The sequence below is a fragment of the Oenanthe melanoleuca genome, chromosome 3, assembly GCF_029582105.1.
Source record: "Oenanthe melanoleuca isolate GR-GAL-2019-014 chromosome 3, OMel1.0, whole genome shotgun sequence".
In the NCBI taxonomy this organism is placed as follows: Eukaryota; Metazoa; Chordata; class Aves; order Passeriformes; family Muscicapidae; genus Oenanthe; species Oenanthe melanoleuca.
The window spans coordinates 3,125,420-3,150,744 of record NC_079336.1 but is presented as its reverse complement, the minus strand read 5'-3'; the positions used below and the strand labels follow the sequence as shown (position 1 = coordinate 3,150,744).

Genomic DNA, 25,325 nt, shown 5'->3' with positions numbered 1-25,325 from the left:
CACCTCTGACCCTGCTGTGGGTCTGAGGCACTGGGGAGGCTGCACCTCCCACCCCCAGTCCCCCAGTTCCCATGGCAGCTGTGTAAACCTCAAGGGCAACAGCTGGGGAGCAGAGATGATGCCTCCAGCTCCTGGGTGGAGGGACAGCAAAGGGCATCTGCAAGGGCTCCAAATCGCTGACCTGCCAATGGGGATTTATTTCATTTATTTAAGTCACACAAAGTTTGGCACTGCCCCCCATTCGAACCCCCTGCCCATAAATCCAGCTCAATTCGTCCTCAGGAGTTGTCACCACAAGGTGTTAATTTGGTAATTGCTTGCCCTGAGGGACTGCAGGATGGGATTTGGGGTTCAGGTCTGCTCAGCTCTGCTGTGACCCCAAGGGCATCCTGGGGAGCTCTGGCTGCTTGGTTTTTGTAGCTGCAAGGATGGGGAGGGAGGAGAGGAAAATGGTGAAGAAACTCTTCTTGTCAGAGTCAGATGAAGCCTTGAAGTCACCTGGAAACTGCAGGAAGGGTTTTTCCATCCTCTGGCAGCCAGGGAGAATAAGTTTCACATCCTGACTTCAGAAAGACAAATCTGCACTGGGTGATGCAGCCAGTGTGTGGATATCTGCAGGATGTTTTCCAAAAGCCTGACATGGAATTGGACCTTGAGGAGATCCTCCCTAAGCTGCTTAATTCTGAACACACCAGTGGGATGAGACTGAAACTCTGCCCTGAGGCATCCCTTTTTTTATCCTGTCTAAATACATGCCAGAAATCAACAATCCTTCTTCAGCATCTCTTCTCCTGCCTTGAAGGCAGATGGAACTGCCAAGGAATCACAGAATGGTTGAAGTTGGAAGTGACCTTAAAGTTCATCCACTTCCAATTCCCTGCCATGGAAACACACCCCTGTACAGAGGAGGAGGCAGGATGGACTGTTCCTATTCTAACACCAATAATTAGGATAGCCACAAGCTGTCCAGCTCAGGGATCAGTGGGACAGTGGTTTTCTGCCTTGGGCTATAGTCAAAATAAAACAAAAGCATCAGGGCAGCCTCCTTGGTGCTCCTAGCCCTCACTGCCTTCCTAGCTTCTCACCTCACCCACCTTTACTACTGGATGGCCTCAGAAAAATATCTCCCAGCTTCAGTTTTCAGAAAGTGGAACTCCCCAGCTGAGACTGGATGTCCTTAAAAAGTGGAATTACTGGAACAAAGGTTCATTTGCCAGCTCTGTTCTATGCCTACAGGGGAAATTCACTTCTTATCTACCAGAAATGATAACAGCAGGAGTAAAGTGAGATCAGTGACATGTTGGATCCCCAGACAAGAAAGAAAGAAAGAAAGAAAGAAAGAAAGAAAGAAAGAAAGAAAGAAAGAAAGAAAGAAAGAAAGAAGGAAAGAAGGAAAGAAGGAAAGAAGGAAAGAAAGAAAGAAAGAAAGAAAGAAAGAAAGAAAGAAAGAAAGAAAGAAAGAAAGAAAGAAAGAAAGAAAGAAAGAAAGAAAGAATTTCAGTATGTTAATAAACTCAACAATGACCATCTCAGAGAATGCAAAGTTTCAGGAGACTTCTTTACAAGGTTTGTTGAATATTGGGTGCAAACCAGGCTAATTCTCAGTCTTTTTCTTGAGATCATTGTGTCCTCCCACTCTTGCTGTGCCCCAGTTATGCTGAAGGGACTGAAGCTCCACTGATGATAGCTATTGGCTTTCTCTGTATCAGTCCAGGGCTGAAGAGGTTGAAAACGTTCCCATCACCTAACCCAGAAAATACACCCAAAATCCAGCATGGACCCCAAGACTATCTCCCAAGGGAAGAGCAATGAATTCCCACATCCAGGACATAAATATTCCAGCTTCAAACAACCTTTTCATTCCAGAGTCTGCACCAACTTTCCAGCTCCCTTGCCCATCAGCAGCTCTCCAGCAGGCACCAGAGCCCCCTCCCACCCCCACCCAAAGCCCCTCCAGCTCAATCAGCTGTCACAGGCCCCACATTCCTGCAGGACTCCCAGGACTGGCAGCTCTGGACATCTGCTCTTCTCCACCCCCACAAAAATGCAAGCAGGTGTGAGGCACCACCACTTGCCTTGTTCCTTTTGCCCAGGCACTGGGGATGAAGGCACAGCCAGAGGGGCTGGTGATCTGTTCCTCTCCATCCTCTCTGTGTCCCTCTGGAGAATGTATAGAGACAAAAAATCAACCTCCTCACTTGAATTGAACAATCAAGTGTCTGAATTTAATTCTTCTCTACCTCATTCTAACAGGGACTTTATACCAATAAAACAAAACCCTACTCATTCTACCCCCTGCAAATTTTTATCCCCTGTAAAATTTGGACTGAGATATAAATATAAAAAAATCTGTATCTTTTTCACATCAATTTTATTTAAAAAAACACTAAAATTAGGCCTAGGAAAAGCTCTGCTCAGCAGTTAAAGCTGTGACACTGAGTGTCACTTTATGGGGCACATCTGCTCATAACCCACTGTCAGAGCAAAATGATGGGAGTATTTCCTAAAAATAGAAACATCAGAGAATAGACTTGATGTTATAGAATCCCAGAATCATGGAATGGTTTGGGTTGGATGGGACCTTGAATATAATCCAGTTCCACTCCCTGCCATGGGCAGGGACACCTTCCACTATCCCAGAGTGTTCCAAACCCATCCAGCCTGGCCTTGGGCACTTCCAGGGATGGAGCAGCCACAGCTTCTCTGGGCAATAAAATACCCAGAGAATATAGAAATAGAGAGAGAACAGAAATTCCTTCCTATAGTGAGTTTATAGTTATCCAACATATCCACAATTTTATGGATGACAATCAGCATGGGGCTCTGTACAGGGCTGGGTTTATCTACATCCCAGAAAAATTAAAAGCAATGAATAAAAATAAACTAAAAGTGAAGCAAATGTAATTTGTGCAGTTTATGCCCTACAGGTTCTTAATTGGGATTAAAAGAAAATAATAATTAATCACATTCAACTTTTTTTGTTGTTGTAGTTGTTTTTTCAGAAAAGTAGAATTAAAAAAATAAAATAACATTAAAATAAAAATAAAATAACATTAAAATAAAATAAAATAAAATAAAATAAAATAAAATAAAATAAAATAAAATAAAATAAAATAAAATAAAATAATAAAATAAATAAAAATACTATCCATTCTGCACTGAAATTTTCAGCTCACAAATGTGTCCCATGGGCCAAGGTTATGTTTTTGAGGGACTTTCTTTCCTTAAGGAATGGGGTGACACCTTATAGGAAATGCAGAGTTCATCTCATGACTGCATGGGATCATGTGAGGTCCCTGAGCTCACTGCTGCTCTCAGTATCCTTACAAGGTGTACCAGTAGCTCCAAATAGAAAAGGCCCATTTTTTTACAGCTTCCATGTGCCCAGTTTGTTCCCAGCTGCCATCCCCACATCCCTGTGAAACCTGGCACTGCCTGCAAGCACCAGCACATTCCCAAACCCCAAACCCCTCTGGCAGCCTCAGTTTGCCTGGGACACTGCCAGGGATCCAGGGGCAGCCACAGCTTCTCTGGGCACCCTGTGCCAGGGGCTCACCACCCTCACAGCCAGGAATTAATGGGATATCTGAGTCCCCAGAGGGTCTCTTAGGTCCTCATCCCACCCTGGGAGAGGGCAACACTCTCAAAATATTATTTATGGAAACCATCTGGTTCCATATGGTTTATGGAAACTGAGGCACAAGATGATGTGCCCAAGATCTTGGAAGAAGTTTAAGGCACAGCAAGTATTTTTTTTTTAAAAACCACACTTTCCCCTGGATCTGAAATAGTAAATTCAATATGACTGGCACAGCTGGCTGTGAAGCCAAATGGCTCACACTGGAATTATTGAAGCCTTTCAACCTCCAAAACAGGATTGCTGCAGGCAGCTGCCTGTTGGGATGTGTCTTATCCTATGCAAAATCCTGAACTGTGTTTAGAAAAACTTGGAAAGAGAAATCATCTCAGGATGTTCCTATATTGAGGATGATGGAGCTCCTGCACCCAGCAGCATTGCCTGGGCCAGTTTCATTTACTTTTGGTCATTGCTCTCTCAAATAATCCTATTACAGCTCATCTTTTACCACAGATCCTGCTCCCTGCTTTTGTTCCCATCCTAGTAATTATTTTTAGGTGAGTGTTCAAACCCTTGGAAATGATTGCAGGGTTGTATAGTCACTCTGATTTTAACAAAAAAAAAAAATTTCCTTTCCAAAAAAATGCTGAGAATGCTTTAAAAGTATTTTTCCCCTGTGAAGCAAGATCACACTAAGATGTCAAGATTTTGACAGGGGAAATGGCAGATAACTTTGTGGTTATTGGTTTTTTATATGGTTTATTGGTTTATGTCTCATAGGACTCTGGTAAGGAGCAGAATGACAGGTTTGCTCCTTTAACTTTGAGAAAGCTGAAAATGTTTTCAAATTCCAGCAGAAGGAAAAGAGGAAATGTTCAAGGGCTGGGTTGGATGGGGTTTGGATCAACCTGGTCTAGTGGAAGGTGCCCCTGCCCATGGGTGGAACAAGATCATCTTTAAGCTCCATTCCAACCCAAACTATTCAAGGACTCCGTGATTCTGTGATTAATATTATTTGCCAGTCAAAAATTCTCTGCAAACTTTTACCCACACCAGTGGATTCATTTCCACTCTCCCAGGGACACTATTGTTTTTTGGTTGTTTTTTTTTTTGGTTTTTTTTTTTTTTTTTAGTATCTGATGGAGAAGAGGTGAAAAGGCACAATTTTAACAACACCAGGGTTGGGAGGATCCTGGCTGTGGCTCATGGAACTGGTTGGGCTCAGCCCCTGTTACCAAATCCCAGTTCCTCTGAGCAAAGAGCCCATCAGGATTTTGGACCAGCTCCAAACTCCAAACCCAGCTCCCTCCTCCTCCTCCTGCAGCCCTCTGGCCATTAAAAGACAAAACTGCTGTACCTGCAGTTAGTGCCTTTATTCTGGAAATAATAAAAATCTTTGGTGCGACTTTTTTTTTTTTTTTTTCCTGGCAGGACTGAGTTACAGCATCGGAAAAAAGGGATAAAGCGGCGGAATGCGCCCGTCCCGTCCCGGGACAGCTGAGGCGGTGTCACTCACCCCGCCGCTGTCAGCGGGTGATGGAGGCGCACAGCGGGACCGGCGAGGGCCACGGGCTCTAAAGGACACGGGCAGGTGTGGCCACAGGGCCACGGGGCGGGCTGGCCCCGGGGATGGGCGATACAAAAGGGACGGGACCGGCGGGCAGGGCAGGGAGCAGCGGGGACGGGAGAGCATCCTCGGGATGGAGAGAGCGAGTGGAGAACGCCCAGGGACCAGCGGGGATGGGAGAGCATCCTCGGGATGCAGGACAGGGACCAGCGGGGATGGGAGAGCATCCTCGGGATGCAGGGTAGGGACCGACAGGGATGGGAGAGCATCCCAGGAATGGAGAGGGCGAGTGGAGAGAACAGCCGAGGGCCAGCAGGGATGGGAGAACATCCTCGGGATGGAGAGGGCGAGTGGAGAACAGCCCCGGGCCAGCAGGGATGGGAGAGCATCCTCGGGATGCAGGACAGGGACCAGCGGGGACGGGAGAGCATCCTCGGCATGGAGAGAGCGAGTGGAGAACAGCCCAGGGCCAGAGGGGATGGGAGAGCATCCTCGGGATGCAGGACAGGGACGAGAAGGGGTGGGAGAGCATCCTCGGGATGGAGAGGGAGAGTGGAGAACAGCCCCGAGCCAGCACGGCTGGAGACTGCCCTGCCCTGAGCAGGAGGAGAGAGGAATACTGATGGAAAACCTTTAGAGAAGATGCTGAGGTGATGTGGGGGGAAATGAGCCCAGCTGGTAAAAAACTGAGGGAAGGGAGGGGAGTATAACATGGGTATTAATAGGGAAAAGGGAGAAAAAATGAAGCATTGGTGTAGAGGAGTGTGGGAGAGGGGGAAATGCCCAAATCCCCAATCACACTCACACACACAGAGGTCAGTACCATCAGCTGCTTCAAGAGACTTTTGGGCAGCCCCATGCACAGGCTGCCTGCTGGAGAGCACTTCTGACCACCCCAGCTCCTGCTTCCTCAGAGAAACCTTGGAAAGGATGAACCCCAGCCCTGGCTGGAGATGCCAGCCCAGACAACACCCCTGGGGTGCCACAAAGGACCCAGGAGAGGAGGATGAAGGGACCAACTGCTCCTTTGCTGAAGGTAATGTCTGCAATTTTCTTTTTCTAATGTAATGCCTCCTCTGTGTAAGATTTATGGCCAAGCCTGGAATGCACAGGCAGTACCTCACATCCAGGGCTGTGAAAAGGAGGAACTCAGGGCAGGGCAAAAGATGCCTGGATGGAAAAGGGAGAGGAGGTGAGGTGATGTCCTCATGGGCCCCAGACTCATTAGCAAATTCCCAGGGATCAGACCCCTCTGCCTGGATGCAATAATCTGTGGGTGTGATAATAATAATAATAATAATAATAATAATAATAATAATAATAATAATCTATGCTATTGGAGCCTCCTCTCACAGTGGGTGTGTCCAGGCTCTTGGCTGTGGACAAACCAACCCCAGGGATGTGTTTGATCTTCAGGAGCATCTTCAAACCCAGGGTTTTGTTCTCAAGGGCAGCAGGGTTGGTGTTTGGGGCCCTGTTGGGCTGGTCCCTCTTCTCACCAGTCAACCCTTCAGAGGGGGTACAGGGGCTGCTGAGGAGGAGCTGTGAGTGGGACAGTTTCATCCCTGGGGAGCTCTGCAATCTCAGATTGCTCCCAAGGAGCCTCCTTTGACTGCAAAGGGTGCCCAGTGATGAACCTTCCAGGGGAAATGTTCTGATTTTAATTCTCACCTTGAAGTAAGTGGTGGCCAGCAGGTTCCCACTCCCTGTCACCATGTCCAGCTGTTGAACTATGCTATCCCCACATAATTTTTGATTTATTTAATTTTATTTAATGATTACTGGACAGTAAGGTGCTTTCTCCATTTCATAATGGAAAATCAGGAGTACAGACCTATACAGAGGTCCAAATCACCCTCATTACCCTCAGACTCTTCAGTGAGGAATTTAAATGATGAGCATTGGAGCCCTGGTCCCTTGTGGAGTCACACAGAGAGGCAGCCCTCTCTGGACACACTCGTGGTTTAAAATCACCAGATAAAATAGAAAATATAACTTAGAGAGCTATAACATTAATATCTTCTTATAGTGAAATAAAACTGTGAGAAGTTCTAACAAGGAGGTGAGCAGGATGGACAGGAACCTTACTGCTGGTGATTCTGACAGAGTCCTTCTAAATAGCCTTGGGCAACTCATTTATTTTCTCCTTCATGCCTCACTTTTTAGAGGAATTAAATGTCAGCACACTGGGACTGGGTGATGCTTCAGAGATGCTCACTGAGCCCTTATTCCCACTGAGGCAGAGAACCATTTATTGAGTATTTATTTACCATTTATGGAGTAAGCTCAATAAACTTTGAGACTCTCCCATGAAACCCCACCAGAGTAAAAAAAAAAAAAAAAAAAAAAAAGAAACAGGCTCTTGAAACTTCTTGAAACTTCTCCAAAACCCAAGGGCCTAAATATAGTCTCTGGTTAGATAAAGGCAATATTTTGCAGACAGATGCAAACTTGATTTCTTGAGATTTAAGCTTCCTGGAGGGTGTGGTTAAGACAGGGTTAAGATGAAACTCTGCTTCAAAAATCTCCCCTGAGATAACTAATTTGGCTCACAAGGCTAAAATGTTAGCCTGACTGACTTGCCCACAGAAAAGTTGCAGAAGAGACAAGAAAATCTCTACATGAGTTATGAGTTTTTGCCTCATGTGAGATGTCTTTTGGTGCAGACAATGGCTGTTGGCTCTTAGTTTGCATGTCTGCTGCTCACAAGGAATATAATATTCCAGGGTGGGCAAAAAAGAGAGATGCTGGCTGTAAATGGATGCATTTATATCCTACTGACTTCCTTCTTTTCCTTCCTGGCTTTTATGGCCAATCCTGCCCTTGTACTCAAGTGTCTGTCCCAGCCAGCTCTTTAATTTCTAATTATTTAGCCATAATTTCCTAATCCTCATTTCTTCATTCTTCCTGGTTTATAAATCTTGGGAGAGTTGGTCTGGAAATCCAACTTAGTGAATCCTTACTGCAGCAGCCCAAGTTGTTCCATTCAATTATTTAACACAAATATTGCTCCAATTGAGTTTTAACATCATCAATAAATTCCCATTTATACCAGCATAAGATTTTAAAATCTCAGTCTACAGATTGGACCAGAATAGCATACATAAATAAGAAATATTTACCTACCTACATGGTTGGGATCAAGGATCTTCCCAGTAACCAAATGTAAGTCTGTTTCCTCATTAATCACTCTGAATCCATTATCTGGGAACTTTTAAACAATATAATTCTCTGTGTCACTGCATGACTCATTTCTTTTTGTAGAATTTGCATTAATTTGTTTGATCAAGTACTGAGGTTACTGGAATAATGACTATGTGAAATACCCTGCCATGAATTTCTCTAAAAACCACGAAGAAAATCTTCATTTGGCTTGAAGACAAACAATTTCCCCCAAAAGCCATTCATCCCTTCACTGCAGCCAATAGGGATTTTAGTACAAGCAAAATTACTTAGAGCAGCATGTACAATATCAGAATCCTGAAGTTTTTAGGTGAAAATAAATTTGAGTAATTTTTACACTCTTCAGTCTGTAAATCCATTGCCCCAGCTGAGCATTAGGACAAGCAATGCCATGGGATGGATTTCCACCCTAAACCATTCTGCAGACACCATTACACCAGGTACTGACACAGATCTGAACAGCTGACAGGGGGAAATTATAGGGGCAGAGAAATCCAAGTGGCTGAGTGTGAGAAGTGAAAAATCAGCAATGTCAGACACTGGGGGACTTGGCAAAATTGGTATTTCCTGAAGTAGCATCAGGCAGGGGAGCACCTCTGCCACAGGGGAGGATGGAGAGCCCTGCAGGCATGGGCAGAGACTCTGACCCATCTTCTCCAGCACAATGAAATACCTGGAAGGTGACAGCAAAGCTGGGGGGGGGAACCAAGATCCAGGGAGAGCTGGAGCCCCTGAGCAGTGTGTTCAGTGCTGCTCTGTGCCCTGGAGCCTGTGCTGGCCCTCACCAGGGCCTGCCTTCAAACAGGATTTGTGTTTCCTTCAAAGCTTGGGGTTATTCCCACCCTGATTTTACTGCTTCTCCTCACCTGAAATAATTCCTTGGTCTTTTGGCTCTTTAGGAAGAGAAAACCTGAGAGAAAGGCTTGTTTTCTTTTCCTGTCCTATGCACTTGTGTGGACGGGTTGTGTGTTAGAAACTTAGGTATTCTCTCCCCTTTTCCATCCTCAGAGAAGCTCCCACTTAGAAATAAATCATCTTTGTGAATCTTCTCCATGAAAAAATTTATTCCAACCAGTTTCCCAAACATGGCCATAACTCCCTTTGAGCACCCCTGAGGGTGCCAGCCCTACTGAGGATGAAACAAGGATTACTATAAGAAGGGATATTAGGATACTTTGCTGTTCACTTCTATCATTAAATGTAGAAATTCACCCACATCCTGCTCTCCATACCGTGACAGGCTGCTCTCAAAGGTGCACCAGGGCACCACACAAGTTGGAACAGAGGAAATTCCACTTAGACATCACCAAACAGGTTTTTCACCATCAGCTTGATCAAACTCCAGGAGGCAGACCCCAAAAAACTGAGGGAACTCCATCCTTGGGGGGATTCAAGCTCAACTAGACATGGTGCTGAGCAGCCTGGTGTAAGCTGCTCCTGCTTTGAGCCCTCCAGCTCCTTCTGACCCAAACCACTCTGAGTGTGACTCTTGGGCTTGGTTCTGGTCCCCAGGCCAGGTTCTGCTGAGCTGCTGTCAGGAACCACATCCCTCTGTGTGTATGAGCAACTCCTCTGCTCAGGCAGGTCCTCCAGGTCCTGCCTCAATACAAATAATAATGATAAAGTGAAAGGAAAGAATGCACTCTATCACCTCTCACTCCTGTGAATTTTTTTTTTTACAGAAAACTTTAGTTTTTTAGGATTTCAGGGCTGTCAAAACAAGTCCAGGACCTTCTCCAGCATCTCATTCCACAAGATTCCAGCCTCCAGCACTGTGCAGAGGCACACACAGGAATGTTTGCGGGCACACAGGCACTGGAAAAAATCAGAGCCACCTGAAAATGTCCCTCTAAAACATCCCAAAAGGCTCCAGGGAGATTACAAGGGTTGTGGTGTCACTGATTTTTCAAGGAGGAAGCAGACTCAAACACATTTGAGGAGCAGCATTACCCCTGCAGGGGTGGAGGATGGAGAGCTCCTGCTGGCCAGGAGGCACAATCCTGACTTCTCTTATGAGATGACATGCTTCTTTATATCCCCATATGGATCAGGCTGCTATGGAATGTAAGGAAGTGTGTGGTTTCAGGGAGACATCACCCGTGTCCTCTGCTCCCAGCAACTGCCAGGAGCCCAGAGATTTCCTGGAACTGCATTTTATCTGAATTTGACTTTGTCCTGTAGAGCCAGGCAGGTGATATTCACTCTACAGTGCCCTCAGCAGCCACATAGGGCACATAGGGATCTGAACAAGGCTGCAAATTCCTGAATCCATGTAGATTTGATAAACAGGATATATTCATCTTTCACTGGAAAAAGCATGCAGTAAGTAAACTGTGAGTTTCACCCAATCCAAATAATATTCACACCATATTGAAGGTGCCTTTCAAGACCTTTCTGAAAATCACTATATCCCAGAGAGCATCAATAATTCACAGAATGGTTTGGGGACCTTAAAGCTCATCTACTTCCAACACCTTCCTCTATCCAACCTGGCCTTGGACACTTCCAGGGATCCAGGGGCAGCCACAGCTTCTCTGCAACCTGTGCCAGGACCTCCCTACCCTCACAGCAAAGAGTTTCTTCCCAATATATAATCTAAATCTACTCTATTTCATGTTGCCATCCATTCTCAGCTGGTGGAAAACACTTTGGATTAAGTGACACAGAGGAAGAATTAAAAAGCACTGGGTATGACTGACTTGTGAGGACCAAAACTGAGTATGATCCAGATGTCACAAAATTCTCCTCTTTGCTCCCAGTCATTCATAACAAGATCTTCTTTAATGGGGTTAAAGTGAATGCTGCAGGCACAGGAATTGCTGTGGTGGGCTGCTGAAGGTTAATTAATTGCAGTGCCCCAGTACAGTAACAGGGCAGGCTGCAGGAACTCCCCTCCTAATTACCATCACACTGTGGGGCTAAGCAGGCACACAGCCTTGCTGAAAACAGTGGGATTTTTTTTTCCTAAATCTGTATTTTCATAACTCAGGACAGTCCTGCCATGTCACAAATGTCCCTTCCTCCTCTGAGCACTGTTTAACACTTTGTTCTAACATCATTGTCCAGCAATGAGCTCAGTGCCTTTAACCCCTGTAGGACAGCCTGGAGATGTCCTGGATGTCTCCAGGATACCCTCAAGATCCTGTTATGTGGAGCTAAAGAGTTCAAACCATTTCTCATTAATTACTTTCTTCCACTATAAGCCAAATATTCAAAACTCAAGGCAGATTTCAGTCTGGATTTATTTTAAAAAATAATTTAGGATTTTTTTTTTTTTAAGCAATTTTTCTTATCATTAAGGCTTTAGTCTGAAAGGTTTTCAGACTTTCACTTCCCATGGGAAATTTTAGGAGTTCCACCCCAAAATACCCTTAACAAACCTGATCTAGTTAGAAGCCTAAAAACCATATGTATGTTTCAGTAATTAATGTTCACAACTTAATCATCTTCAAACTCCTGACAGGGAATGGCCCTTGACCAGTTCTAACAGCAAAGCTGAGCTTAGGATCTGTTAGGGTCAGTCCCAGTTGACACAGGTCAAAACTGTGCCAGCAACTGTGCTAAACACAGCAGAAACCACTGAGTTCCTGTGCCTGCACCTCAGCACTATAAATGTACCAATATAGACCCTGAAACCAATGACATTTATGTTCCTCAGCCACCAAGATGCTTTGCAAAATTTCAGTCTGAATCAAAGCCAGGGCTGCTGCATCTGACCCAGGCCCTGCGGTCTCCGAGATGTAATTCAGGAAAGAGCTTGTCAAACCATTATTTATCCTGTCCTTCTTGCACAGAGCCAGCTCCTGGGTTATGGTAATACAAAAGAGAAATTGAGCAGAGAAAAAAATTTTTTTTTTCCTTCTGAGCTGAATCTTGATGCCAGCAGGCCAAGGGAGGGGATTCTGCCCTGACCAGGTGAGACCCCACCTGCAGAGCTGCTCCAGCCCTGGAGCCCAGCATTAAAGGGATGTGGAGCTGCTGGAGAGAGTCCAGAGGAGATCACAGAGATGCTCCAAGAGCTGGAGCTCCTCTGCTGTGAGCCAGGCTGGGAGAGCTGGGGGTGCTCACCTGGAGAAGAGAAGGATCCAGGGAGAGCTCAGAGCCCCTTGCAGAGCCTGAAGGGGCTCCAGGAGAGCTGGAGAGGGACTGGGGACAAGGGATGGAGGGACAGACACAGGGATGGATGGGATATTGGGAAGGAATTGTTCCCTGGGAGGGTGGGGAGGCCCTGGCACAGGGTGCCCAGAGAAGCTGTGGCTGCTCCTGGATCCCTGGCAGTGTCCAAGGCCAGGCTGGATGAGCTTGGAGCAGTCTGGGATAGTGGAAGGTGTCCCTGGGCATGGCAGGGGATGGGAATTGAATGGTCCTTAATGTTCCTTTCTAACCCAAACCATTCCATGGCTCTATTCATAAAAACTAAGCCAAAAAGGCACCCAGTGGAATGAGCAGGCAGGGATGTGAATTCCTTCCTTGACTTTGCTGACCAACCCACTGTCCATGTCTCAAACCCAACCTGGTGGGCTCTTCATCTCTGTGGTGATGAAAACCTGTTGCAGCCTGTGGCACTGTGGACTTTATTCAGCTGCCAAAAAGGATGTCCCAGTGCCCTTGGAGACAGCCTGAGAATGGCTTCCAGTGCCTTTCTTCAGCTCTGTGCCACACCTGCACATCACACAGCCTGTCCCTCACTACCTGTGGCTCCTGGCAAATGGAGCCAAACTTCTGCTGGCCAGCTGAGCCTGTCCCAGCCTTGACTGAGTGCATAAATTTGGGGGTTAACCCTGCAGTGGAATCCCATCCCTTACTCACTTTCTGCAGCTGTTCCCAGCCTGTTCTGCCAGAGCTGGGATCAGCAGTGACTCCTCCTGCACAGCACAGGCCAGGATTGAGTTACAGACACACACACACTGGCAAGGACACAGGAGAAGAAATAACCTAAACACAGGGCTAAGGTTTGGGAAAAATTGCAGCCTGTCAGGGGGGTCAAGGGCACTGTTTTTACTCTGTTCTTCCCTTCTTATTCTGGTTATAAAAGGTAAAAAACTCTAATTCTTCCCAAATTTTGTCACATTTGCAACATTCTAGTGCTGATGGGGCAGATTGTGAAGTGAATTTTGTGACTGGAAGCTTGCAGGAGGTGTTTCTTTGGCAGTAAGGTGGATGTTTCCATTGGGAATATCACATTTAAGTTGCTGATGCTTCCCTTGCTAATGAATACCCCAATGAACAAAGAGAAAGTATGAAGCAAGCACAGGAGTGCAGAGGTTACTCAAATTAATATTTCTCCCAACATTGAGCAGTGAAAAGACAAAAGAGAATTTAAAAAAAAAAAAAAAAGAGAGAGAGAAAGAGGGAAAACCCCCTCCTAAAAAATTTTTTTAAGAGAAAAATGAATCAAGTCACTTGGACTAGAAAATCTGAGAGGCTTTTCCTGACCTTAATGATTCAACAGCTCTAAGTCCCCAAGAAACCACATGCACATGGAAAGGGGCCTGTGCACAGGGTTGGAAAAATGTTGCTTTTGTCCTGTTTGGAAGCTGCCCATGCCCTGCTGCTCGTGGTCCCTGGCAGCTGTCTCCTTGCTGAGGCTGCAGGTACAGCTGGAGGGCTCAGGGTGGCTCTGAAAAGTGCTGACTGACAACTGGCAGGTGACTTCCCTTCAATGCACAAAGGAGGGGCCTTTCCTCCCTCCCACTTTCCCTTTTTTTCACTATTTAAAAAATAATTTAAAAAAAATAAAAAGAAGAAAAAGAATGGGAGGGAGGATAGGAGAAGAGGAAGAAGCAGGAAGGAAAGAGCTGGATGAAGGTGCCTCATGGAACAAGATGATCTTTAAGGTCCCTCCCAACACAAACCATGCCAGGACTCTATGGAGAGTGCTGAGGTCTCCTAGGGTGCTGCCATAAGTGCTGCACCCCCCTCCTCTCCCTCTGAGCAGAGGTCAGTCCTCATGTCCCCTGTCTCACACGTCCCATTGCAGGCCAGTATAATAATGATGTTGAGATGGACACAACTGGCACCAACACCAGTCCATTATTGAAAACTCTTCATGCCTTCTTTCAGTGGACTTCTTCCAGGCAACTCTGACTCCTTCCCTCATTGGCAGCTCCACCAGCACTGACTCCTTCTGTCCTCTCTGCAAGTTCCCTTCTTCATGACCAGCTAACCCAACCTGTCCCTTACCCACCCACCTAACCCTGCCTGTCTCTCACAGAGAATCTCCTTACCTTGTGAGCCCACATTTCCTTTCCTCCTCACAGCACAGCCAGCAGAATCCATCCCAAACTCCATCCCAAACTCCATCCCAAACTCCATCCCAAACTCCAGCAGACTCCATCCCAATCTCCAGCAGACTCCAACCCAAACTCCATCAGACTCCAACCCAATCTCCATCAGACTCCATCCCAAACTCCATCAGACTCCAACCCAATCTCCAGCAGACTCCATCCCAAACTCCAGCAGACTCCATCCCAATCTCCAGCAGACTCCAACCCAAACTCCATCAGACTCCAACCCAATCTCCATCAGACTCCAACCCAATCTCCATCAGACTCCAACCCAATCTCCAGCAGACTCCATCCCAAACTCCAGCAGACAACTCTGGGTCTCAAACTCCAACTCATGGCCAGCCAGCCCACACTTTTATAACACCCAGCCTCACTGGGCAGCCCAGGCTGTTCCCACTGCTCTGCAGTCAGTACAGCTGTAATTAACTGGGGAGGATTGCCTTCTGCCCTGTCCTTACAAGCCTCTCTTCCCCAGGTCGGGAGCAGCAGAGCCGAGCTGTGATCCGGAGCTATGCTCTGCTCTGGCTGGTCAAACGGAACCAAGCCCGTCTTCCTGGGAGGTTTGGTCCCCTTCAACCAGCTATAGCAGTGTGGAAAACACCAAGGCAGGGAGGTTTGCCTCCCTGTGCCCCAGCTCAGCCCCACCAGCCCTTCCTCCCCGATGGATCTGCCCCGGCTCCGCACGTCTCCGGGGGCGCGCCTGGGGATGAGGCACCTGGACAGGTCTGGGAAAGGCTTTTGGTTTTCATCACTCAAGCAGGGCTACTCCAGCTTTTCCTTCATCCCTGGAAGTGTTCCAGGCCAGGTTGGGTGGGGTTGGAGTAGCCTGGTTCAGTGGAAGGTGCCCACAGCAGGAGGGTGGAATGATTGAGCTTTAAGGTCCCTTCCAACCCAAAAAACATTCCATGATTACCAGAGCTCAAAATATCACATACAAAGCTGTTGGCTCTCAAACATTCAGCAGATTTCTAAGTCAATGTGGATCTGCAGAGCCACAACCATCTTTATTTCCTTTCCCTATCAAACTTGCATCAACACCCCACCTTTTGCTGAGCACTGCCAGTCCAAGTAATCTGAGATTAAATTATTTTTTTAAAAAATCATAAAAAACATGGGCAACACGAAAACTCTCTGTGTCCAAGTGTCTTTCTTACTTATTTAATGCAAAAAGGAGCTATAAATAACCATAATCTGCACAGCAAAGGTTTTTGACATCAGTTAATCCATATTCATTCATCCACACATCTCTGTGAGAGGGATCTTCTGAATCTTCCCACCCACACCACACTGCAGCTAACAAAGAAAAACAGCCAAACAACTTGAAAATGGCTTTGCTGACCTGTTCTCTGAGCCAGGCAATGAATTCAGATGTTTAACTTCAGACATTCAGCTCAGCTGGTTGTTTCCCATTTTCACCCCACCAAAAAAAATTTCAAAGCTGTTAATAAATAAATTAACAAATGCATACCAAAACAAGTTTTTTTTATGTGTATCATCCATGACACTGTTTTGCTGGATGGATGGGGAGGAAAGAGCATGGATGCAGCAGAATGAGGAGTGGCATCAATCTGTTCCAAAGCATTTTGGATCTCTGTTAAGGACAGAAAGTGCACATCTTCCCAGATGCAATGGAGCACAACTTCATTTTTTTCAGCTATGTCAATTGGAAAACCCAGACACACAAAAGGCTCCTGAGTCTAGAAGGTTTAGGAAATTCAGGTCAAGAGATAAACTGTTCCAAGGGTGGTGAGAACCTGGCACAGGTGAAGCTGTGGCTGCCCCATCCCTAGAAGTGTCCAAGGGCAGGCTGAACAGAGTTTGGGAAATCTGGGATAGAGGAAGGTGTCCCTGCCCATTTCAGGGGTTGAAATGAGATGGGCTTTAAGGTCCCTTCCAACCCAAACCATTCCATGACTCTATCCCCCAGGTTCCCTTTCACTCCAGATACACAATTAATTCATCCTGGGTAAGGATTGTGTCATCCCTGACAGTTCATGGATCTTAACCACCAAGATTCCCCATTCCAGTCCTAAATCCCCAGAGCTTTCTGAGCATTTGATGTAAACTGCTCTCAGTTTTACCTGGAAATGAGTCAAAAGGGGATTTTTAACACCTCACTGCACAGCCCCTCCACACAACCTGGGTTTGCTCAGCACCACATCAATGCAAAGAACACCTGCAGAGCACAGCACTGGGCTGTGGATCCCCAGAGCCTCCCAACAGTGGGCAGAGCAAACCCCAAAATAAAAAGAAAACCCTGGAGAACCAGGACATAAGTGGAAATAGTCCCACGATTCAAAAAGTAAAAGAGATTTCAGCCAACTGTTCTGCCAAGTACCCCAGAGAAATCTTGTCAAAAATATGAGTGGGGGAAAAAGAACCTGATCTATTTGCTCAATAACATGAGGAAAATAAAATGTGCAAAACAAGACAGAAATTAAAATTTAGCTTCTTGGTGTGATGCTCCCTCTTGGTAAGCATCCTTTGCATTAGGGTAGCTTGGCAAAGAATATCCCCCCCATCTTCTGTTCCTCCTGCATTTCAGCAATTATTGAACCCAGATATTCCAGACAGAGATTTCCTACATGCCATAAATGAGAAATAATAGAAAACACCAACAGCTATTCAAAGGGAAGGTCTTTTGAATACTCAAAGCTCATAATTATGTTGGATGATGATCTGGAATGGACCACCTTGCATCAATAAGAACCAAAATTCCAGTTTCTTTCCCTGTTCAATAATCTTATAAAAAGAGAAAAAAAATGTTTTGTTTTCTTGTCAATTTATGAACCATTTTGGTTCACAAAACCAAGAATGTTTTGGAAAGCAAGAAATAGCACAGAATGTTGAAATTACCATGGTTCAGCTTTATCTGCCATGCAATGAGCACAGCAGGACAATCTCACTCCTTCCTCTGATTTACAAGCTCTGTAAGACCAGAGCAGCCATAGGATTCAGTCCTGGCCCAGCAGGAATGAAGAGGAGTGTAGACAGCAGCATTTTCATACATCACACTCAGTGATTGTCTATCACCTTCTCTCATCTCCCTTCATCTCTGATAACGTGATTTTTACACTGATTAATTGGAAAAAACACACTCTTCCACTAAATTTTACAGCCAAACAATTATGAGATAACCAGAAAGAAATTCAAGAAAGAAATAATTCCTAGAAATGACCAAGTTCCTCTGTCTTCAGAAAGAAGAAAAATTGATCCAATTTCTGTCTATTTGAGACCTAAAGTGCAAACCACTGTGGAAACAGCCTTCAGCAATTCTGCACTGAGCAAAGCCCCTGCTCACAGTAAATAAAACAAGGGTGCAAATCAAATCCACCTTCAGAACATCCTGCAGAGTATTCATGGGTGTGAAATAAAGTGCAATTTTATTGGGCATTAATTGCCACAACTGACAGTTTTCAGGAAGCACTGCATTGATCCCAGAAACCAGTTTTTCTCATTTGAAATAAATATAAATGCCTGTATGTTTGAATTTAAAAGATTCAAAATGGAAGACTTCTGTAAAGCTGATACAGCCCATTTCACTATTTCAGTCTTTCAAAAGCAGACACTGACCACACAAAATACTTTTGGCATCATTATCAAGGAGGATCTCTGGTGATTACTGAGCACCCTAAGAGCAACACTGTTCTCCTCTCTCTCTTCATAATTATTTCCTGAGAGGAAATAATTCCTCTTGACCCACCACCATTTCTCTGCTCTTCCACCAGCTATATCCAGGCTCTCTCATGGTATGAGAACACTTAATCCAGTTTAAAACCTCATTTATTCTCCCCTGAAGGAACAAAGGTCTCCTGCAAACATGCAGAAAGCCTCTGCCAATCTTCTTTTTGCTGCAAACAAAGAAAGAAAATAAAGACAAGCAATCACCCTGATTAATATTCTGATTAGCATTCACCTGACTAACTTTGCCTGGTGCAACTTTATATGGTCAAGCCCTGCTTGAATGCTTTGCAAACCAACTTCAGGCTGGGATGATGAGACATTTGGGTGCTTTGCTTTCTGTGTCTCTCACACAAGCTGCTTATCAGCACCACAGAAGCCCTGTGATACCTGATATCCCTCACTGCTGCTGTGCCAAGGAAACCACCTGGGCAGCAGAGGTGAGGGCACTGGGGGTGTCTCTGAAGGGATGGCATGAAGGTTTTTGGGAGCTGTAGGTGTAGGAAGCAGCAAGAGGATTTCCTTGTGGTGGAAGTGTAAGCACTTTTCAGTTTAGAATTTCAGTCTTTGTAATAAAAAAAATAATTTAAAAAAATTTAAAAAAGGGAAATGTGAAAAAGAGAGTAAATTCAGCTACTATCATGGAAGAGCTTTTAGCAATTCCTTAAGTGATTAAAGGGAAAACAGTTTGCCTGTAGTTGCACATGTCAGTCCTGTGTATTGTATTTATACAATCCTCCCACTGCTCAGCACAGGGTGGCTTTCACAGGTAATGTGAAGAGCAATTAGAATATCAACCTCTCATCAGCCATAACTTTTCTGTCCTCCAAAACCTCATTGCTCTGACCCCATCTGTCTTGCTCCCACTAATCACAGTCACAGAAGGGTTTGAGTTGGAAAAGTTCTTTAAAGATTACCTGATTCCACCCCTGCCATGGGCAGGGACACCTCCACTATCCAAACCCATCCAGCCTGGCCTTGGACACTTCCAGGGATCCAGGAGCAGCCACAGCTTCTCTGGGAAACCTCTGCCAGGGTTTCACCACCCTCACAGGGAACAATTCCTTCCCAATATCCCATCTACAATTGTCCTCTTTCAACTTAAAGCCATTCCCTGCGTCCTGTCCCTCCATCCCTTGTCCCCAGTCCCTCTCCAGCTCTCCTGGAGCCCCTTTAGGCTCTGGAATGGGCTTTAAAGTCTCTCCAGAGCCTTCACTTCTCCAAGGTTTTGGCTGGACACCAAGTACTCTCCAAGCCATGCTATCACTCCCCCTTCCCAGAATGGAGAGGGGAGAGAAAATAAGATGGGAAACAACTTCTGGGTTGAAATTAGGCAGTTTACAATAAAAAAACCAAAAGTTTGTGTACAAGCAAAGAGAAATAAAACAATAATTTTATTCTCTACTTCTCATCAGTGGGTGATGTCTGGCTGCTTCCTGGGATGCAAGGCTCCAGCACACAGAGAACTGCTCTGGAGGGCAAACATCATAAATAACAAAAAACAGATCTAAGACTCCTTTTCTTAGCTTTTATCTGAGCTGACATCCTATGGAGTATCCCTTTGGATCACTGGGGGCAGCTGGTTGTGTCCCCTCCCAGGATCTTGGCCATTCCCAGCCCTGGATGAGGGAAATGGAGGGACAGAGCTGATGCTGAGCCAGCCCTGCCCAGCAGCAGCCAAAACTCTGGGGTGCTCCCAGCACCTTTCCAGCTCCCAGTGCAATGGGAGAGCTGCTGTGGGAAAATGAACTGCAGCTCAGCAGGACCCAGCACGGGGCTGAGCACCCCCAGCTCTCCCAGATCCCTGCAGAGCATTTTCCTGTCCCTTCTCTGGATTTCACCAGTTTGAAGGGATCTCTGACCCAACCATCCACTCACAGCACGATTTAATTAAATTAAAATAAAATTAAACATCAGTGTTTAATCAGAGTGCTCAGAGCCTTGCTCTTTTGAATTCTGAGTTTCTCACAGATCACCACTAAACTCAGGCTTAGTCTGACCCTAGAAATTACCTCCACAGTGCAGAATGGGTCATGCAACACTTGTATGTAGAAGGGAGAGTGATGCTGTATTTATAGGGATTTATAATATGTACTCAAAAGGAAGAAAATACATTCTCTCAAGAAAGAAAAAAATAAATGTGGTCCTACTTGTAAATAAAAACAATCTTATTTTACAGAAGTATCACAAACTTAACTGATGGCAATTTTTAAAAGTGTGTAAAGTTCTCTTTTTTAATTTACAGCAAGTTTATATTTAATGCAAACACACTCAGATTTGGGAGCCTGAAGAATCTCAGCCAGGTAAAGTACTGAAATAGCAACTTACTCTCAAGAAAGCTTTCACCACAGCCAAGAGAAGGGGTAGGTTTCATTTCAAAAGGCTTTTTTTTTTTTTTTTTTTGTTTCAGTAAGCCTTTTTTAGTGTCCCAGTTTCCAGATCTCTAGCTAAGAGAAATCTATGTGCCAGAAAAAAACAAATCCTATGGGGTAACTTCCAATCTCATGGGGAAAATATTATTTTTTTTTTCACTTCAGAGCTATAAGAATTACAAAAGGATTATTTAGAACTTGGAAAAAAATCTTGAAATCAGAAATTTCAATTTCCTCAGACCTTCACATCTTGCCTACGACAACCGCCAACAAACGCGTTCGTGCCTCGATACAAACCGTGGAAATTATTTTTTTTTTTTTTGCCGTTGTAATGTTTTGGTGCATCATGGTTCAAATGCTAAACTATTCACCTTTCAACTGCCTAGGTAAGCCAAACCACTGACGCAGTTAAGGTAGAGAGTTTAGGGTCGGGCTGGGTGAACCTGACCTTCCGCTGCCTCGCGGGCTTTCGAAAACGTATTTTGCTTCTAAAATTGGCAATTTGACTGACCCACTTTGAAAGAATATTTCAGTAAATGGAATGAGAGAAAACCCCTTCTGAGGGGAGTGTTTCCTTTAACCTGTGCACCTCTAACTTGAAGAGGGAAACCGAAATAAGCGTTTAATTTCTGAAACATCAGCATCTTTTAAGCAAGGGGATGTAGGTCACGGGTATCCCAGAACCCGCAAACTAAATTCTGCCCTTATCTGCATCCTCCTCTGGATGGCACCAGGTGAGTAAAATTTGGACTGAGGTACAAATATTAAGCAAATATAAAAAATCTGTACGTCCTCCACATCATTTTTATTAGAAAAAAACACTAAAATTAGACCTGGGAAAAGCTCTGCTCAGCAGCTCAAGGCTGTGACACTGAGTGTCACTTTATGGGGCACATCTGCTCATACCCCACTGTCAGAGCAAAATGATGGGAGTATTTCCTAAAAATAGAAACATCAGAGAATAGACTTGATGTTATAGAATCCCAGAATCATAGAATGGTTTGGGTTGGATGGGACCTTGAATATAATCCAGTTCCACCCCCTGCCATGGGCAGGGACACTTCCACTATCCCAGGTTGCTCCCAGCCCTGTCCAGCCTGGCCTTGGACACTTCCAGGGATCCAGGGGCAGCCACAGCTTCTCTAAAAAAAATCTGTCTTGTGTCATTTTGCATCTCTCAGGCATCACAAAGTTTCTTTGGAACCTCTCTGTTCTCTCCCTAACTTAGGAACTGGAAGTTTAATTACATCCATCACATTTCCCAAACTCCTTTCCTTGGGGACAAAACACCACCTCAAAGCATAAGAGAAGGAAAATGAAAGCAAAATGAAAAGGTGGCAAGCTTAAAACAAAGTTCCCTCATTTTTTTTTCCTATGTGGAGAGTGACTTTTGGGAACTCACTAATATCACCAAGCATTCTGATCAACACCTGAGGCTTAACCATGAATAAAAGTAGCCCAGTTCAGAGAATAATTGAGCTTGAGCAGGGACATTGCTCCTCAGACATCAAGACAAATTACAGCCCATGGGAAAAATATGATAAAAATTTGATGGTGGCCATCTGTCCAACATCTGCCCAATCTGGGGTGAAAAGACATCAGACCAGCCAAGGAGTGAACAGATCCAAACCTGTGCCAGCGACATTTGGGTTTGGTGCCTGCGGCATCCCAGTTTAAAACTGAATACTCTAAACCCACAAATTTGCAATGTTTGTGACTTTGTCACCATTTGAGTGACATGGCTGAAGGAATGACATCATCCACAGAACTAAGACATATCCTGTATTCCACCTGTGTTAATGGAACCTATACATATACACTTCTTAATTTAGGTTATGGTCAGAAACCACAGTTAAGGCTGGGGGAAAAAAACACCTACTCCAAATTATTTAGCACAGCCCAGAAATCCTTATAAAAGGTCCAGCATCAGATGTGCCCAGACACCTTCAGCTCAGCAGAGCCCAGCACAAGCATCAGAACCAGTAAAGAAGGAAAGAAGATGTCTCCAACTTTTTGCGTTTCTCTGGTAAGAACTTTAATTCTGAGTTTATTTTCTCCCATTTTGACAGAGACTTATTTAATTTCTGATAGATGGAATAGGGATCTGCACCCACCTTTAAAATGCTTGTTTAAATAATGGATAATTTAAAAAAAACCTAAAATGTGAGAATGCTCATAAGGCAGCAATGAGAATGTACATTAGTGATGTGGACTCCCACAGCATTCTCTGAGGCAAGAAATACATTGAAAACTCAACCTTAGAGTGTCTTTCTTTTTGTTATACCCTTTCTGCTATCTTTGTATTATATTCTTTTCTATAATTTAACATTACAACCAGATTACAACTGGGTGTATATATAACTGTCAGCACTGTGAGAATCAGTTAATGAGAACGAAAGTGGATGTGACGTACGGCACATTTTTCCATAATTACTCCAACCTGCACTAGGGGCTTTAACCAACAGTTAGGCTGACTGTGGATGAATTTCACACCTGTCTTGTGTCCTAAATGTACCAATTCTCTCCAGCTCAGACCCCTGCTCCTCGTGCTGCTGGCCGTGCTGTCAGCCAGCAGTCCTGCCCAGGGGAGGGTGATCAAACCTGGGCTCAAGACAGGGAATCTCCTCAAGCAAGCATCTGCTGGATGCCTGACCCAAAAAGACTCAAAATTCCCCCAAACTGTGAGAGTCAACCTCAGCATCAGCAGCACGAACCAGGAGACCAAAGGCAGTCTGAATGTCAGCAGCCGCTCTCTGTCCCCGTGGGATTACAGGTATGATCCCTGTCCCTATGGCCTGGAAAAACACTGGATGCCCTGGCCAAGGAAAAATTGTTCATCTCTATTTTCAGTGCTTCAAAGTTGAGAGATTTTGGAAATATGATAATTTCAAAACATCCCTATAATCCTCTTTGAAAGAGAACCAGTACAGAAAGCAGCACAAAAAAACCCACATGGCCTAAGCAATACACAGAAGGCAAAGCAAACGAATTTTGTAATTTAATTAATTCACATACTGGGGAAAGCTTTATCTTCTATAGTATTCTTTACATAAAACATCATTTAAAAATACCTCAGAGGGTTAATATTGCTCCAAATTCAACAGTGGTTTAACACCACACATTTCATGTATTGGGGAGGAACTGAAGGTTTTGGGGTCTGTTTGTTGGAAAGCTCAAATAATTTCTGATCAGCCTTTCAAAGTCAGTGCCTGCTTGAAGCAAGTGCTTTTCAAAGGCAGCTGCATGCAGCCATGCATTTAAAAATATTCAGTATTTAGTTGCTTACATTTTATTTTGGAAAAATTTGCAGTTTTGGAGCATCTACTGCCCCTCCATAGGCAATACAGCCTAGGATGCACAGGCTCCCGAGCAGGCAGCCCATGCACCCCCAGACTATCACACCTTTGGGTTGAAACTTTCTGTTCTGGTTGTAAGGACAGGTGTCTGCCAATAAAGGCAGAAGCTTCTCTTTCAAATGAAGAATGTAAACTCCTCCCTCCAAATAATAATTTTGAAATTAAGGGGCTCTCATGCAAAGATAGGGGAATTAGGAATAGCAGTTCCTTACTAGGAAAATTAAAATAGAAATGCAGTATTACAAAGAACAATCCCAAACCCTGCCAGAGTCAGAATCCAAGCTGACACCCGTCAGTCAGTCAGGGTGTTGGCACAGTCCCATTCAATGGTGGCTGCATCCTCCTGCAGGGGCAGATGTGGTTCAGCTGGAGCAGTGCTCCTGGAGAAGGTGCAGTTTCCTCTGAAGCTCCAGGGATGATGTGCAAAGGTCCAGTTTTCCTCTGGAATCCAGTGGCAAAGGCTGCTCTGCTGTTCCAAATCTCAGTTTTTCTCTGGGTAGGAAAGGCTTGGCTCCTCCCCTGGCTGGAGCATCTCCCAGTGGGATGATGGAATTTTATCAGTCATGCCCTGGGACTCAGTGGCCATGAACAGGAGATATCTCCTGGAGGGAGGATGTGCTGTGGGAAAGATAAAGATGATTGCCCAGCTGGTTTAAAGATGGCCCATGAGCAGATAATGTGTGCCAGGAGATCAGGGTCACTGCCCCAGCTGGGTTAACAGATGGGGACAGAGTACACATTTCTGTGCCATCCTGTATCACAACCCCAGACACACTCTCGTGCTGCCTCCCCCAGGATCGACGAGGACCACGACCGCTTCCCGCGGCTGCTGGCGCACGCCGAGTGCCGCCACTCGCTGTGCGTGACCCCGCAGGGACAGCTGGACCCCGGCCTCAACTCCGTGCCCATCCAGCAGGAGATGCTGGTGCTGCGCCGGGAGCAGAGGGGCTGCCAGCAATCCTACAGGCTGGAGAAGAGGATTGTCACCGTGGGCTGCACCTGTGTCACCCCCTTGGTGCAGCACCAAGCCTGACGGGAGATGGAGGTGCAAGAGAACTTGCTCGCGTGGAAGGGGCCTGATCCAGCCTGCAAAAAGCTGAATCGAGCCATAAAATTTGTCTAGGGTACATCAGAATGTATTGAAAATTAGGCTGCTCGGTTAAAAATAATCTTTTCCCCCAAAATTTGAACTTTGCCGATTCAGAATCCAGACACCTTCATGTGCCAGGTTGAAAAGTTATGGGAATTTTACCCATCCTTAGTTTACACTTTGAAATGTCTATTTATGTAAATCTATTTATG

At 45.2% G+C, this 25,325-nt stretch overlaps 1 protein-coding gene across 1 annotated transcript; it reads left to right on the top strand.

The window, feature by feature from the left end:
• The first annotated feature begins 6,074 nt into the window (after positions 1-6,074).
• LOC130251885 (interleukin-17F-like) lies at positions 6,075-25,056 on the top strand. The gene is made up of 4 exons (XM_056488899.1): positions 6,075-6,180; positions 15,090-15,337; positions 23,196-23,440; positions 24,819-25,056. The coding sequence occupies exons 1-4, from the start codon at positions 6,075-6,077 to the stop codon at positions 25,054-25,056; spliced, it is 837 nt and encodes a 278-aa protein (XP_056344874.1).
• Positions 25,057-25,325: the final 269 nt, after the last annotated feature.

Excerpts from the sequence above, each read along its gene's own strand:
- LOC130251885 (XM_056488899.1), top strand. The coding sequence starts at position 6,075 with ATGAACCCCAGCCCTGGCTGGAGATGCCAGCCCAGACAACACCCCTGG. Across the intron at positions 6,181-15,089 it reads CAACTGCTCCTTTGCTGAAG|GTCGGGAGCAGCAGAGCCGA; the intron begins GTAATGTCTGCA and ends TCTCTTCCCCAG. Across the intron at positions 23,441-24,818 it reads CTGTCCCCGTGGGATTACAG|GATCGACGAGGACCACGACC; the intron begins GTATGATCCCTG and ends TGCCTCCCCCAG.